At 33.0% G+C, this 15530-nt stretch overlaps 1 protein-coding gene across 2 annotated transcripts; it reads left to right on the forward strand.

Annotated features, from left to right (window-relative positions):
- The first annotated feature begins 299 nt into the window (after window positions 1-299).
- ALG10 (ALG10 alpha-1,2-glucosyltransferase) lies at window positions 300-11512 on the forward strand. Of its 2 annotated transcripts, XM_052001216.1 has the most exons (4): window positions 300-2476; window positions 3700-3897; window positions 7402-7454; window positions 9162-9257. In XM_052001216.1, the coding sequence occupies exons 1-3, from the start codon at window positions 2315-2317 to the stop codon at window positions 7426-7428; spliced, it is 387 nt and encodes a 128-aa protein (XP_051857176.1). In that variant the 5' UTR covers window positions 300-2314; the 3' UTR covers window positions 7429-7454; window positions 9162-9257. The 2 variants fall into 2 exon arrangements, with proteins under 2 accessions (XP_051857176.1, XP_051857175.1); XM_052001215.1 differs by lacking the exon at window positions 7402-7454 and having other exon boundaries at window positions 359-2476; window positions 9162-11512.
- Window positions 11513-15530: the final 4018 nt, after the last annotated feature.

Raw genomic sequence — 15530 nt, forward strand, 5'->3', positions numbered from 1 at the left:
CCTAAGTGTTTGACTATGAAAGGGAAGAAAGACACAGGACAAAAACTTAAGAGGATAAGAATGAATGAAGTTTTATTGTTGCTATGTTTTGTTTTGTTTTGAATGGAAAATCCATTTATTTAGTTCTTGCTATAAATTGTACTACTTTATATTTTCTTGAATTACTCTTATTCTTATAAATTGCCAAATTGTTCAAAGGTAAATAAAATAAAATTGCTTTGTTACATCCTTGTTATTTTATTATAATTTTTCTAGGTGTTTGGCTAATAATTATGGAATTAAGCCTTTCAGTATTTTTGAATTTCAATTTTCCATCAGATAATACTGTCAGTTTTTTCTTTTAACTTGCAATGTTCACAAGATTATGTGATGATCAACTGTGATGGACTTGGCTCTTTTCAACAATGAGAAGATTCAAAGCAAACCTAATAAATTTGTGATGGAAAGTGCTATCTGCAACTAGGGAGAGAACTATGAAGACTGAATGTGATTCACAACATATTTTCACCTCTTTTTGTTATTTTGCTTTTTTTCCCCCATTCTCATTTTTTCCCCCTTTTTGATCTGATTTTTATTGCACAGCATGATAAATGTGGAAATATGTTTTTAAAAATTCCATATGTTTAACATATTGGATTACTTGCTGTTTAGCAGAGAGTGTGAAGGGAGGGAGAAAATTTGGCACACAGGGTTTTTCAAGAGTGTATGTTTATGTGCATACCCTTTGTTCTAGCAGTGCTACTACTGGGCTTATACTCCAAAGAGATACTAACGAAGGGAAAGGGTCCTGTATGTGACAAAATGTTTGTAGCAGCCCTGTTTGTAGTGGCTAGAAGCTGGAAAATGAATGGATGCCCATCCATTGGAGAATGGCTGGGTAAATTGTGGTATATGAATGTTATGGAATATTATTGTTCTGTAAGAAATGACCAGCAGGATGAATACAGAGAGGACTGGAGAGACTTATATGTATTGATGCTGAGTGAAATGAGCAGAACCTGGAGATCATTATATACCTCAACAAGGATACTGTATGAGGATGTATTCTGATGGAAGTGGATCTCTTCAACAAAGAGAAGATCCAATTCAGTTTCAATTGATCAAGGATGGACAGAAGCAGCTACACCCAAAGAAAGAACACTGGGAAATGAATATAAACTGTTTGAATTTTTGTTTTTCTTCTCGGGTTATTTATACCTTCTGAATCCAATTCTTCCTGTGCAACAAGAGAACTGTTCGGTTCTGCAAACATATATTGTATCTAGGATATACTGCAACATATCTAACATATATAGGACTGCTTGCCATCTAGGGGAGGGGGTGGAGGGAGAGAGGGGAAAAATCGGAACAGAAGTGAGTGCAAGGGATAATGTTGTAAAAAAATTACCCTGGCATGGATTCTGTCAATACAAAATTATAATTATAAGGGGAAAAAAAAAGAAAGGAAAAAAAGTGTGTTTAAAATTATCTTTGCGTGTATTTTGAAAAAATAAAAAAGCCATTATTATTAACTTGCACTGTGCATATTTTAGATTAGCCTCTTAAAGTTAATCAAGCTATATGTAAATGAAGGGAAAGGCGCGAGGGGTGTGGTTGCAAGAGAATACTAAGGCTATTACCTCCTCGTTCTCTATGCCCTCTCCCTTTTTCTCCAGGCTCTACTAATGAGGTGCTCTTCTTTTTCAAGACCATCCCCTTGATCTTTCTCCAGCGGATTGCTTTTGTGCTTATCCTGACTTACTGGGCAAATATTTAAACACTACTGTGTGAGAGAGAAGGGGAGGAAGAGGATTCTGTACGGTTTAAGAAACTTGCACAACACGGTCAATCTCTTCGCTGTGTAACAACAGGAAATGGGTTTATAGCCCAGGATGAAAGGAAGGGAGTAGGTTAAACTGAGGGCGTGACTGCTCAGACAGCCCGGAGAGGTAAAAGACGAGCGGCGACGCTCACGCACAGCGCGTTTCCAGAGGAGTCCGGAAGAACCGCTCGCTTTTTTCTCTCCCTAGGGCCGCCAATTCCGAGTCCGCTCACCCAGCACCAGTCCCGCCCAGCTATTAGAGCATCTCTCGTAGGCCAGAATTGTTGGCTGGTCCTTCATTCAAATGCTTCCCCCGGAAACAGCTCCTCAGTGCCACTCCGCGTTCCGCTCTTTTTCTCCATAATGTATAGCTACTGCTCTCCGTCTTGTTAGCTTCCCGACCCCTCTGCGCGTGCTGACCTCGGGTTTCCGGTTTGTCCATGCACTTAAAACCGGGACTTTGGGCACTGAACATTGAAATTGGCTTGGAGGTGGTGGAACGTTTGGTTAAAGATGGAAAAGCTTGAAGCTTACTATTTGTCTGCAGCCCTGAGCTGCACTTTGCTAGTCTCTTGCTTGCTTTTCTCCATCATAAACCGGGCGCTGCGGGAGCCCTACATGGACGAGATTTTCCATTTACCACAGGCCCAGCGCTTCTGTTGGGGCTCCTTCCAGGTGAGGATCCTCCGCCCGGCCCTTTGCACTAGTCTTTTTTTTTTTTTTTAAACTATTTTATTTTCCCCCAGTTACATGTAAAACAATTTTTAACATTTGTTTTTCAAACGTTTAATTCCAGATTCTCTCTCTTCTCTTTCCCCATTCCCTTATTGAGAAAGAAAGCACATCTGAAGTTATGCAAAACATTTCCATAAAAGTCTTGTTGCCTTTGCACTGATCTTTAATGGCCCCACAGGGACCTTCAGGGTCTGGGGCTTAATCTTCATTCTCCAGTTTTAAAGGAGAATCTATTTCAGACTCTCTTTTCCAGAAATAATGATCCTTCAGCAAAATCTTATTTCGGAGGCTTCTCTAGGTTCATTTAAGGTAAAAGCGGAAGTAGTAACCCGTTAATATAAATAACGGAGGTAACTAGTTATTTCCTAATTATCTGACCCAACCGCTGCGTGTGGGTTACTAAAATGCTTGCTTAATACTCACTTATCCAACCACCTACTCTCACTATCCATATGACATGCGAGGCAGACACCAAAGCTTTGTAGTAATTTGTCTCACCTAGAAAACTCAATGAAAATGGTGTCCATTAAGTGGATACTAGTAATTTTTTGTTTCTGTTTTTAGTATAATGCTTTATTTTTATTGTCTGGCAATTTCCACAGTATTTTGCAGTATTTTCAACATGTATAAAAGTCGAATGCTAAATAGTAGTGGATTATTGTTATTTTACTTAATTAGAAACATAAAGTTCATAGTTAAAGGTTTTGCAAAACTAACAAAAAATAAAGATGCCTGGCTTTTGAAAATACATCAATAAAACCAATAATTTTTAAGTATTTGCCAAATAGTTGTAACCTCTCCCCATATATCTATTTAAGGAAGAAATTTTGAATCTCCTAGGAAACTTTTATGTAGATTAATAGCATAGCATACATAGGTTCACAAGTCTTTGAAATGAAAAAAGAGTAGATTATTCTTTTTTTTTTTTTTTTTTTTCATTTTGCAATTTAGGCAACATTTTTGGAAAAGTACAAAATTGCGCAGCTAGTTAGTTGCAGAAACATAATTAGAAACCAGGTATGAGGCTTAATAAACTCTTTCCTACAATTACATGATAAAATATTGAAGTTAAGTCAAATGTAAATTATTCCTGTCTTTCATTATTCATACCGTTATTTTGTAGCATTATGCATTATCTTTTTCCCCATCCTTTCGTTTTCAAGTGGGATCCCATGATCACTACACTACCCGGTTTATACTTGGTTTCTATTGGAATTGTAAAACCTGCCAGTTGGATTATTGGATGGTCTCAACATGTGGTCTGCTCCATAGGAATGCTCAGATTTGTTAATCTGTTCTTCAGTATTGGCAACTTCTATTTACTCTATTTACTTTTTTGCAAGTTACAGCAGAAAAACAAGGTAGGTTCTCTGATTAATTCATTAGAATAAATACATAAATACACACATTTTTGTTAAGTACTTCTCAATAAAACTGTATGGAATGTTTCTTTACCACTTAGTATATGGCATTATATTTCTTTAAAAAACAAAGCAGATGTGTTCAGTACTTTATATTATTAAATTTATAGTTGTATAATTCAAGGATCTTTATTGATTTTTAAAATTAAATGTAAAAAAAGCAATAGTTATTAGCAAAAGTAAGACTGTTTTCAAGTCCAAAAGAAGTTACAAAAGTGAAACCCAAAATATCAATTTTGATTGTATGCAGTTTTTTCAGCCAAATCCTGTGGGAAAATTCCAATATATATTGTCTCATAAATTAATGGCTAAAAGTGATCGACATATCTGTCATTACATATGTCCAAACTTTGTAAGCTTTCCAAGTATGAAAGGGTCCAGAGATTTTGTTTTTTGTAAAGGAGATTAATAACTATATAAAGATAACATTAGTACTTTAGTGTTATGCAAACTAACTGGGTTAAAGCAAAATACTTAAATATATTAAGAAAATCATTACTGATAAGTATTTAGATTCTTACTTCATTGTTCTGAGTATTGGGGATTTTTAAAAAAGGGGTCAAAAGGCATTCCCTACTTTTAGAGTTTACATTCAGTTGGGAGAGAACGTGTAGATATGCAAGTTACATAAACTGTACATTGGAGTTCATCTCAGAGGGAACTTCCTTCCACCTCAGATTCAACTATTAAAAAAATAAAATGTTCATAACAGTATACATGGGGCAGCAAAATAAATTTCTATATAGGTCATACCCAAAAATGTATGTCTTCTGTATTTCAAGTCTTTCATTTGACAGGAAGTTGGTTGCCTATTTTATCTTTGGTGTACAGAAATTCTGATTTATTTTCTTTATAATATTTATATAATAGACATACTGGTTCTCTTCAGTCTGAATAGATCTATTCTTGATTTCTGTTAAGAGTAGTTGTTTAATTAGATTCATGGTTTCTATATGTTTCTATATGTATCTAGTATATTTCCAAATATTTTTAATTTTCTGTAGTAATTTTGAATGGAAATTCTCTTTATAGTTGTCATTCCTGGGTACCAATATAATTAATATGGGAATTTATGTCACACTATGCAACTTTGTTGAATTAAATTTTTAATTTCACTTTTTGTTGATTCTTCAGTATTTTCTCAATAAATGAACCTCATCTGCAAAAAAGTAATACTTCTGTGTCTTCTTCACTTAAGCTTATTGCCTCATTTCTTTTTTTTTTTTTTTAAACTTATTATTGAAGGTAGGATTTCTAGCACTGTTAAATAGGTGTAATTATAGTGGGCATCTTTGTTTTACCATTGATCTTATTGGAAAAATCTCTTAACTATTTTTCATTTACAGCTTTGGGTTTAGATACTCTTAAAGAAAATCCATTTATTCCTATTCTTGCTAGTGTCTAATAAAGATGGGTTTGGGATTTGTCAAAAGTCTTTTCAGTTTTCTATTGTGGTTTTGATTGCTTATGTGATTAACATGCTTTATTATATTTATCAGCTCCCTCCCATCCCCCCTTTTTTTAAGATATAAGTTCAGCCTGGTTCTAGTGTACAGTGTTCCCAATAGGCTGTTGTAACCTATTTGTTAATATTTTATTTAATATTTTGACTTTAATGTTCATTAGAAATATTGGCCTATCGTTTTATTTCTTTGTTTTGCTTCTCTTTATTTTTAAACATCTGGTGGCACAATGAATAGAGTATTGGGCCTAGAACCAAGAAGACTTGAGTTCAGATATGGCCTCAGACATTTAGTAGCTTTATGACCCTGGGATAATCACTTAAATCTCTTTTTTTGCCTCAGTTTTCTTAACTGTAAAATGAAGTTTATAATAATACTTACCTCCAAGAATTGTGAGTATCAAATAAGCTCTTTGCCAAAAAGTGCTTAGCACAGTGATTGGCATTAGTAGGTAGTATAAATGCTTATTAACTTACTGATTTTATATGAAATTTTTTATCAGATAAAGTTTCTGCAGAGATTTTTTTCTCCCCACTGTTTCCCTTAAAATGTTAATCTTTGTTCCTTATTCTTTTAGGATCAGGTCCCTATTTGTATTATAGAAAATAATTGAAAAGATCCTTTTTCTTGTTTTTGCAAAGTTTGTGTAATATTGTAATTAATTATTCTTTTGATGGTTGATATAATTAACTTATAAATCCACCTGGTATTAGAATGTATTTTACTTGTAGGTTCGTTTTTAGATTATTCAGTTTTTTTTCATATATTTAAATATGTATTACATATGTATGAATATAATATATATGTAATAATCTATTTCTTTTAATCTGGCAATTTTGTATATATATTAATATATATTATATTATGTATATAATATATATATTATATATAAATAAAAATATATTTATTTTATATGAGGTCTTTAAATTCTAATAAATAAATGGTCAGTTTTTTTGTAAACCTGCATTTATAGTTGAGCAATATGTGTATTTCTTTTTGTTTCCGTTTAGTAGCCTCCAGGTATCTGTCATTTTGTATTTTTCTAAAGTTCTGTTCATGTCCCAAACTTCTTTGTTGTTTAACTTTAGATTTGATTTATCCAACTCTGAAAAGTTTTATTCAGGTCTTTTATAATCCTGACTATGGATTCTTGGTACTTGAGTCAAAGTTCTGGTTTTTGTTGTTGTTTTTTAACCTGGAAGCTTTGGATTTTGCCTATGACATTCCAAGGGGTTTTCATTTGGATATTTCTTCCAGTATATGATTATTGAATTTTTTTCACTTTTACTTTTGATTTTAAGTAAACTGCAGTTTTATTCTTGATTTCTTAAAAATTGGTATCATAGGTATTTTTTTATTTGTTTACCTTTATGCTACAAAGTCATGTTCTGATATTTTTATATCTAGGAAGGAGTCTTTGTAATGTGGGATAATTCTGTTTCTCACTGTATCAGTATTTTTTAAAGGTTCACCATTTCCTCAGTGGGAACAACACTTCCAGGTTGATTAGAAGTATGAAATACTCCAAGTTGTTTTTAGTAGATGTTTTATGATCTTAAAAAGATTCCTGCATCTTTTAGACTCATTGGACTTCTCATGACTGAGACTGTTTTAGTCGAGCCTTTATTTATAAAGTGACTTTGATCAGCCAAAAAAACCATTTTTTCATCTATGATGTTTCAAACTTTGTATTATCTTGCCATTAAATGTATCCTTTTTTCTTCATAACATTATTTAGCAGGGTTTTTTGGTTTGTTTTTTTACTGATCTTGTTGTTCTTCCAGCTTAAAGAAGCCTATATGACATTCTGTGGATAACTCAAAACTATGGAGAGCAATTATATTCATCTGAAGATCTTTTGTTTCCAAGGATTGTTGTTCATTCATTTCAGTTGTGTCCAACTCTTCATGACCTCTTTTGGGGTCTTCTTGCCAAAGATACTGGAGTGATTTTCCATTTTCTTCTCCAACTCGTTTTACAGATGAGGAAACTGATGCAGCAGGGTTAAGTGACTTGCCCAGGGTCACACAGCTAGTAAGTGTCTGAGGCCAGATCTGAACTTATGTCCTCCTGACTGTAGGCCTGACACTTTGATCAATCACTTCACCACTTAGCCACCTTCTAAGTGTTAAGAGTATTTTGCAGTAATAGTTTGTCATTTTGCTTATTTGTTTTTCATTTTTTGTTTGTACTGTACACATCAGTGTGATTAACCTTTTTGAATTATAAGCTTGAAATAGCCTTAAAATACTTGACTTCCCCAAACCAGTAGCCAGTGTTCTATCTCTAATAACCACTGAAATATGCTACTTAACAGCTACAAATTTTACATGATCTTGGAGTAATAACCATTTTTTAAAATGATAAAAATTAAAACATAACAAAAGAGAAGTCAAATGAATGTGTATGACATGGAATATATCACTCATCTGAAGAAAATATAGAAACAAACCAGTTCAGTTCAATTTTATCTCAACTACTCTAGTATACATCTAGCATACACCCATGACCATTTCTGTCATAAAATGGAACTGTACTCAAACTGTTGGTTGGTCCCAAGTAATTTGCCTGTCACTATAAATGCTTAAGCATATCCATTCTTAGAGCCCAAGGAATTTTTTTTCTTTTGTTTACTTTTTCCCCCCTGGTTATACATGTATATTAACATTTTAAATACACATTTTTGCCCAAGGAATTTTTAAAATTCTCTTCAAGGATTATCATGATATATAAAGGTACATGACAGATTTTTCATAAATGAGCATACACATAGCTATATACTTTCTCTGTTTCTTTTTCCCATGTGTATGTACGTACATATGTATACACATACATATATACACTATAATCCAACTGTAGAAATCTCCAATATAATTTAGTTTATGAATTATGTTTCTTGGAGCATAATAGTAATATGAGTTCATTATTAAAAAACTGTAATAGCCATAAGAACTCAAATAAGCTTTTAAGTAATTGTGATAATCTTAACTCCTTTTCATACTAAGACTTCAAAACAAAGAGTTCTTAGTAAGAAAAACATAAAACATCTCTATACTTAAAATATTACACTTGTCTTTGTAACCTTTTTTTGTGTGGCTACCAAGCAAATAATTATAAAACTGAAGTTTATTATTTTTTCTTTACATTGATTACCAAGAAGGCGATTATAAAACTGGTTTGTTATTTTTTCTTTACATTGAATTCTAAAATCAGACATAGGTTCTGAGGATGCAAAAATAAACATGAAAGAGTCTGTTTCTTTAAAGGAGTTTATTTTCAACTGAGTAAAACATATAAATATCTATAAATATACAAAATAAATGCAAGGTTTTGTTGGGGTGGAAGTTAATATTAGCATTTTTTGTAATCAAGAAAGATCTCATGTAAAAGAAAGCATTTTACCTGAGTTCAGCAGGGAGTACATTGCTATGTTAAGGAGACAAAAGTTTATTCCAAAGGCATGGAAAAAATGACTTTTTATGAAGAACAAGTAAATTAGTATATCTATGTTCTAGGGTTCATTTGAAAGGCTGGAAAGGTGGGGTGGGAAGGTAGGTTAAGAATAGCCTTAAATGCCAGAAATATGAGTTTTTTATGTCTTTAGTGTTCAAAAACATCATTTTAAAAAAAGAGGCCTTTTCATTACTCTATGAATGTCATATTTGACTATTAATTCAGAAATAAAAATTAAAAAATTATTTACAACATTTTCACTAATTATATATTTTTTTTACCCTTCAGGCTGTCTCAGGTATCCAGAGAGTTTTGTCAGCTTTAACAGTGGCAGTTTTTCCTACACTCTATTTTTTTAATTTTCTCTATTATACAGAAGCAGGATCTGTGTTTTTTGTTCTTTTTGCTTATTTGATGTGCCTTTATGGTAATCATAAAACTTCAGCCCTACTTGGATTTTGTGGCTTCATGTTTCGCCAGACAAATATTGTTTGGACTGTGTTCTGTGCAGGAAATGTTATTTCACAAAAGTTAATGGAGGCTTGGAAGATAGAGCTACAAAAGAAGGAAGAGAAACTTCCATCCAACCAAGGACTGCTTTCAGAATGTAAGAAGATGCTGTTCTTTCTTTTTAATTATGCCATGAACTTTAGGAACTTGAGTGTACTTATTGGTTTAACATGGCCTTATATCCTTTTAATAATCGCATTTATTGCTTTTGTAATTTTTAATGGTGGAATAGTTGTTGGTGATAGGAGTAACCATGAAGTCTGCATGAATTTTCCTCAGCTATTCTACTTTTTTTCTTTTACTTTATTTTTTTCTTTCCCTCACCTGTTGTCCCTTGCAAAAATTAAAACTTTTCTTCATTTGGTATGGAAACACTGGGGGGAATTTGTGGTACTTACAGCTGTCTCCCTGTTTTTAGTCTGGAAATTCACTTATGTTCATAAGTATTTGCTAGCGGACAACAGACATTATACATTTTATGTATGGAAAAGAGTCTACCAGAGACATGAATGTGCAAAATATTTGCTAGTTCCTTGCTATTTGTTTGCTGGTTGGAATATTGCTGAGTCATTGAAATCCAAATCCATTTTCTGGAAAATGGCATTTTTCATATGCATATTTGTAGTCACAGTTTCTCAAAAACTTCTTGAGTTTCGTTATTTCATATTGCCTTATATCATCTATAGACTTAATCTTCCCATGCCACCCCTGCCCAAACTTCTTTGTGAATTAGGTTTTTATATCATTATTAATTCTGTAACATTTCATCTCTTCCTGAACAAGACATTTCAGTGGCCAGATAATGTTGGTATTCAAAGGTTTATGTGGTGACCAAATTAGTATCTTGCTTCATATAAACATATTTATATTTCAAACTTTTCCCCAGTAAAGACAGGACTTTGTTTAGTAGCAAGCCAATTGGTGTTCATGTGATTAGAAGCAATTGTGAAATCTGATTTGTTCAACATGATGAAATATTAAATTAATCCAAGTCCTTAAAGCCCTTTCACTTACATTAATGAATGAGTCAAGGATGTCCAAAAATTATGAAAAAGAATGGAAAATAAGAAAAGTTTATATTTATTTTGACCTATCTTAAAAAAATGAACAAACTTTTTCTAAGAAGACTTAGAAATTTCTTTTATATATATCCTATATGTAGGATGATTATACCTCAGTGATCCTAAAAGTTATTTTATTTTTATATCCACTAAAATAGCAAAAGAAAAGAAACTTCAAATCTTTGCAAGTGATTAGATTGTGGATAACTTAAGAGGCTTCAAGTATTTCAACACCTATTCAGTGTTTATCCCATTAGAGAATTATGTCAATTTAAAGGAGGTTTAGGAATCAGATTATTACTTAGTTTAATATATATAGCTCAGACCTCTGACATATTCTCATTTTGAAAATAAGTGTCAAGACTAAAGCTAAATTGCATTGATACTAATGCTTATTAAAAGGGGGGGAAGGATCATTGATATGCATTACCAAAGAAGTCTTAAGAATCAATCTCTTTATAAGATTTTTAAAAGGACAGTAGTTTCCTTTCATGAATCATTTAGTTGCAACATCCCTAGGAGAAGAAATATGTAGACAAGATGAGTTTTTGAAGACCTTTTGATTTGGCAATTGTATCTTAACCTGGGAACTTATAAAGCCTAGTTTTAACTAGTAGTTATTTTAGTTTTTTCTGAGTTTTTGACTCAACATATGTATAAATCTTTTTGCATTATTGTTTTAAACCATTATCACATTTTCCAAATGGTTTGTGGGGTTTGTTGGATGGAAAAATGGCTGTATTTTTTATAACTTGTATTATCTTCCTATGAGAGATTTTTTTCACTTCCCCTTTTAGTTAACAATTGAGTTTGGAAGGGATTCTGCATTTATTACTGCAGGTTTATTATTTTTAAATAAAGAAATTTGGGTTTTCATTAACATGAAAAATGGAATTATTTTCATAGGATATATCATATTATCAGTCCAGGTATAAATTAGCATATTTCAGGGTTTTCTGTGGTATGGAGGTAACAAAAATCTCATGAAAAGATATTAAAAGATTATGTTTTCACCATATCTACCATATGTCAATAAATCTTCAAAATCTGAATCTTAAAAATACAGAATTTGTGATGGAAGTTTTTGTTATCCTCATAAATGGAAATTGGATTCAGGAGCTGTCATTCTGATTTGGCTTTAAACAATCAGAAAAATTTGTTCTTGCTTCCTCTTTTACTTAACAGCTAGGTTTGGAAAGTATTCTGCATTTCTTACTGCAGAAATACAGGACTTATTCTTTTATACTGAGATTTTGTGGAAATACCTAGGATGGATAATTTTTTATTTCAGGAAAAACTAAAAGAGTTTTGTACTCTGGGGAAGTAATACTCGGGGTTTGCTCTCAGGCGCTAAAATGACATAGGTATTTATAGCCAGGTGGCTTGGGTTAAGGGTAGGGTGAAACAGTAGAGGTGAAAGAAACTATCTCATATAAGGGAGACAGCTGTTTGTTATGGGAATAATAAAACCTCCTTTCCCCAAGTAAGTTGGGTTAGTTTCTCCTCTGAAGGGATGAAGAGCATCCTCTGGATTTGATTGGCTCAGAGAATTTAGTGCTTATAAGGTTAATGTCACTTCTGGAGGGCTTTGTCTTGGCTTTAAGGTTTGGTTGGCGGATTATAATGGATATTGGAACTCTGGCAGGGCAGCTTAGTTCTGCTGAAGAATAATAGTAACTAACATTTTTATAGCAGACACTGCAAAGTGCTTTACACTTATTATCTCATTTGGTCCTCACAACAACTCTAGGAGGTAGGTGCTAATATCTGAGGAAACTGAGAAAACTAAGGTTAAGTGACTGGTCCAGGGTCATATAGCTAGTAATTATCTGCCACCATATTTGAACTCACATCCTCTGACTTCAGACCCAGCACATTTATCAGGTCTATCCAGTTCTGCTGAATGAACTCATTTTTTTTCCTAGATGCATATACTCTTGCTGCTGTAGTTGATTATCATTCCTTTTGTTAACTGTTGAATAACATATGTGTTGCATTTCATTCTAATATCAAATATTAACTAAGGAGACCTATCTAAGTAAGACCTATTTCACAACATCAGTTTTAGCTGTTAAGATGTTACAAAAGACATCCTGTGATACATTTCTGACTTGACCATGTAGATAGGATTGGGTACTTTAAAGATACTCAAGCAAGTCAAGTAAAATAATATCTCAATGCCTTTGGGAAAGTAACCACAATCTTAAATTGTTTGTCTTCTCTTGATTTATTCTTTTTTTTTAAATTTCAATAGTATTTTATTTTCCAAATATATGTAAAGATAATTTTCAACATTGATTTTTGTTAAGACTTTGTGTTCCAGATTTTTTTCCTCCTTCCCTTCCTCCCTTCCCAAGATAGCAAGCAATCTGCTATAGATTAAATCTGTACAATCTTTTTAAACATATTTCCATATTTGTCATGTGGTACGAGAAAAGTCAGATCTAAGAAAAAAAAAAACTACAAAAAAGAAAACTATCCAAAAACAACAAAAAAGTAAAAATGCTAAATTTCAAGCCACATTCAGTTTCCATAGTTCTCTCTCTGGATGTAGATAACACTTCCCATCCCAAGTTTATTGAAATGGCCTTGAGAATTGTTGATTGTTGAGAAGAGCCAAATTCAATACAGTTGATCCATCACATAATTTTGCTGTTACTATGTACAATATTCTGGTTTTACCCACTTCACTTAGCATCAGTTCATGTTGATTTTTTCAGGCTTTTCTCAAATCAGCCTGCTGATCATTTCATGTAGAATAATAATATTTCACTATATTCATATACCATAATTTATTTAGTCATTCCCTAGCTGATAGGCAATTTCCAGTTCTTTGCCACTACAAAAAAAGAGCTGCTACAAATATTTTTGCACATGTGGGTTCTTTTCCCTCTTTTACAATCTCTTTGGGATAAAGAACCAGTAGTAACACTGCTGAATCAAAGGGTATGCAGATTTATAGTTCGAGGGACATAGTTCCAAATTACTTTCCAGAATGGTTGGATCATTCACAACTTGATTTATTCATTACCTTAATTAAGGAAAGGGAATGATTTGCAGAAGTCTTGCACAGAAGTTGAAGAGAAGAGATTAAGATTCTTGGTTTAGAGTTAAGCAAGGGGGAAATAAAAAAAAAAATCTCTCTTGTCACTGGTTTAGGTATTCTGCCATCAACACTTTAAAAAGATTAACTTTCCTTTAAGATCTTTTTGTGTACTCAGTGAAGAACTTAGACACTTTAGTTTTCAATTATGTTTTGAACTGTGTTTTATCTAGATGTTTTTGAAGTCAAGAAATACATAGTGTTCCTGAAATGAGACTAGTTAGCTCATATGACAGAAATCTTCATTTTGAAAGAATCTACTTTTAAATTTTTCATATGGTACGTGATAAGAGCAGTTCATAATTTGCCCCCCAATATATAACTGATGATGGGTGAACTTGTATGATTGGCAATATTACCTAATCAGTTGATCTTCAGACATTTTTTTCCTCAATTCATGATAACCCTGAAAGGATCTGCTAGGTTAGACCAAGATTGAATTTTCTAGCCCAGAAATTTTCCAGGGTACACAAGGTAGATTTTACCTAGGGAGATTTCTGAGTAGGAAATATCAAATCACTGGTAAAGTTGTAATCCTATCTAGAAAATTTCAGACAGAGATTAGTATTTTGAGTACTTGTCTCTATTGTCTTTTTGTCTATCTCTTGTACCTGAATTATCTATTAGATAGACAGACGTGCTCTGAAGAATTGGCCAATAGCTATATTGATATCCTGAGGAGCAGGCAACTGTGATTCAGGACTCTACAGGTAAGGCTTTTGTAGTGTTTTAACTGGAAAGCCTCTTTCTACTTAAATAGTTGGGCTAAAACTAGGATTATGCCCCTTCACTTTATTTCCCTTGGGTAGACTTCTATTCTATTGTCATTTGTAATTACTGTACTGTCTTGGCTACCTTCCTCTTTGAAATACCTTTGTATTTCTGGTTGGGTATGATCTGGCACAAATCTCAATTAGTAAGGTTTTTTGTCTCATGATATAAATCAATTTCCCATTGAGTTGTCAGTGATCACTATAGGATCTTTCCAATTTTGGTAATTCTAGTTTTGTCCACTCTTTTTCCTGATATTGATTCTAGCTTGTGTACTTCTTCTAGAGACACCCTTTTGGATTATCTCTGGGATAATTGGAAGAATACTCCTTCCAAAGGACCCAGTCTTTCTAATGCCTTTTTCTAACATCTTTGTGAAAATGTTTGAATTCAGTTTCCTTCTGAAACTAGACGTATTTGACTTCAGGGAAAATCATGAAATGATAACTGAGAATTTTTTCTGCAGAAAATTTCAAAAACATTCAAAATAATATAGTCTCATCTTTGGGTTCCTAATTCCGGCCATATTGGAAATGATCAGAGGGAGACAGATAAGACTGAAGAAATTCTTGCCAATTTGCAGAAACTAGAGACTAAATTTGTAAAGAAACCTGTAAAACCAGGGATAGCTAGGTGGCACAGTAGATAGAGCATCAGCCCTGAAGTCAGGAGGACCTGAGTTCAAATATGACCTCAGACATTTAACACTTCCTACCTGTAATCTTGGACAAGTCACTTAACCCCAGTTGCCTCAGCAAAAATAAAGAAACCTGTAAGGTCAGAGAGATGGGGTTTGGGGGTTGCAGCTTCCTGGGACTTTTAAAAGAAATTTGAAATTTCCACACCAATAGCCCAGTTATCATTTTCTTTCAACCCCAGAGAGTCACAGAATATGCTCAGTTCTGAAAACTGAAGCCAGTCTCTACAGATTCTTGAAATGATGGTACTTAATCACTACCTATTATTAACTTTTCTCTCCATCTTGGAATGAAAAGGGTTTGTTTAAATCATGAAGCAAGTCATTTGAGAATGAGCAAATTTTAATTTTAAACGATTTTACCTTATCACTGTCTTTCTTCTGTAAATGATTTAACAGAACTTAATTGCCTAGGTGAAGAAGAAAGTAACCTAATAGGAATTGGATTGCCTCTGAAAGTTCTTAAGAATTCCAAACTGGAAAATTTTGGAACCTCAGAAGTTCTTCTGGTAGAG

This window comes from Antechinus flavipes, chromosome 5 (genome assembly GCF_016432865.1).
Source record: "Antechinus flavipes isolate AdamAnt ecotype Samford, QLD, Australia chromosome 5, AdamAnt_v2, whole genome shotgun sequence".
In the NCBI taxonomy this organism is placed as follows: domain Eukaryota; kingdom Metazoa; phylum Chordata; class Mammalia; order Dasyuromorphia; family Dasyuridae; genus Antechinus; species Antechinus flavipes.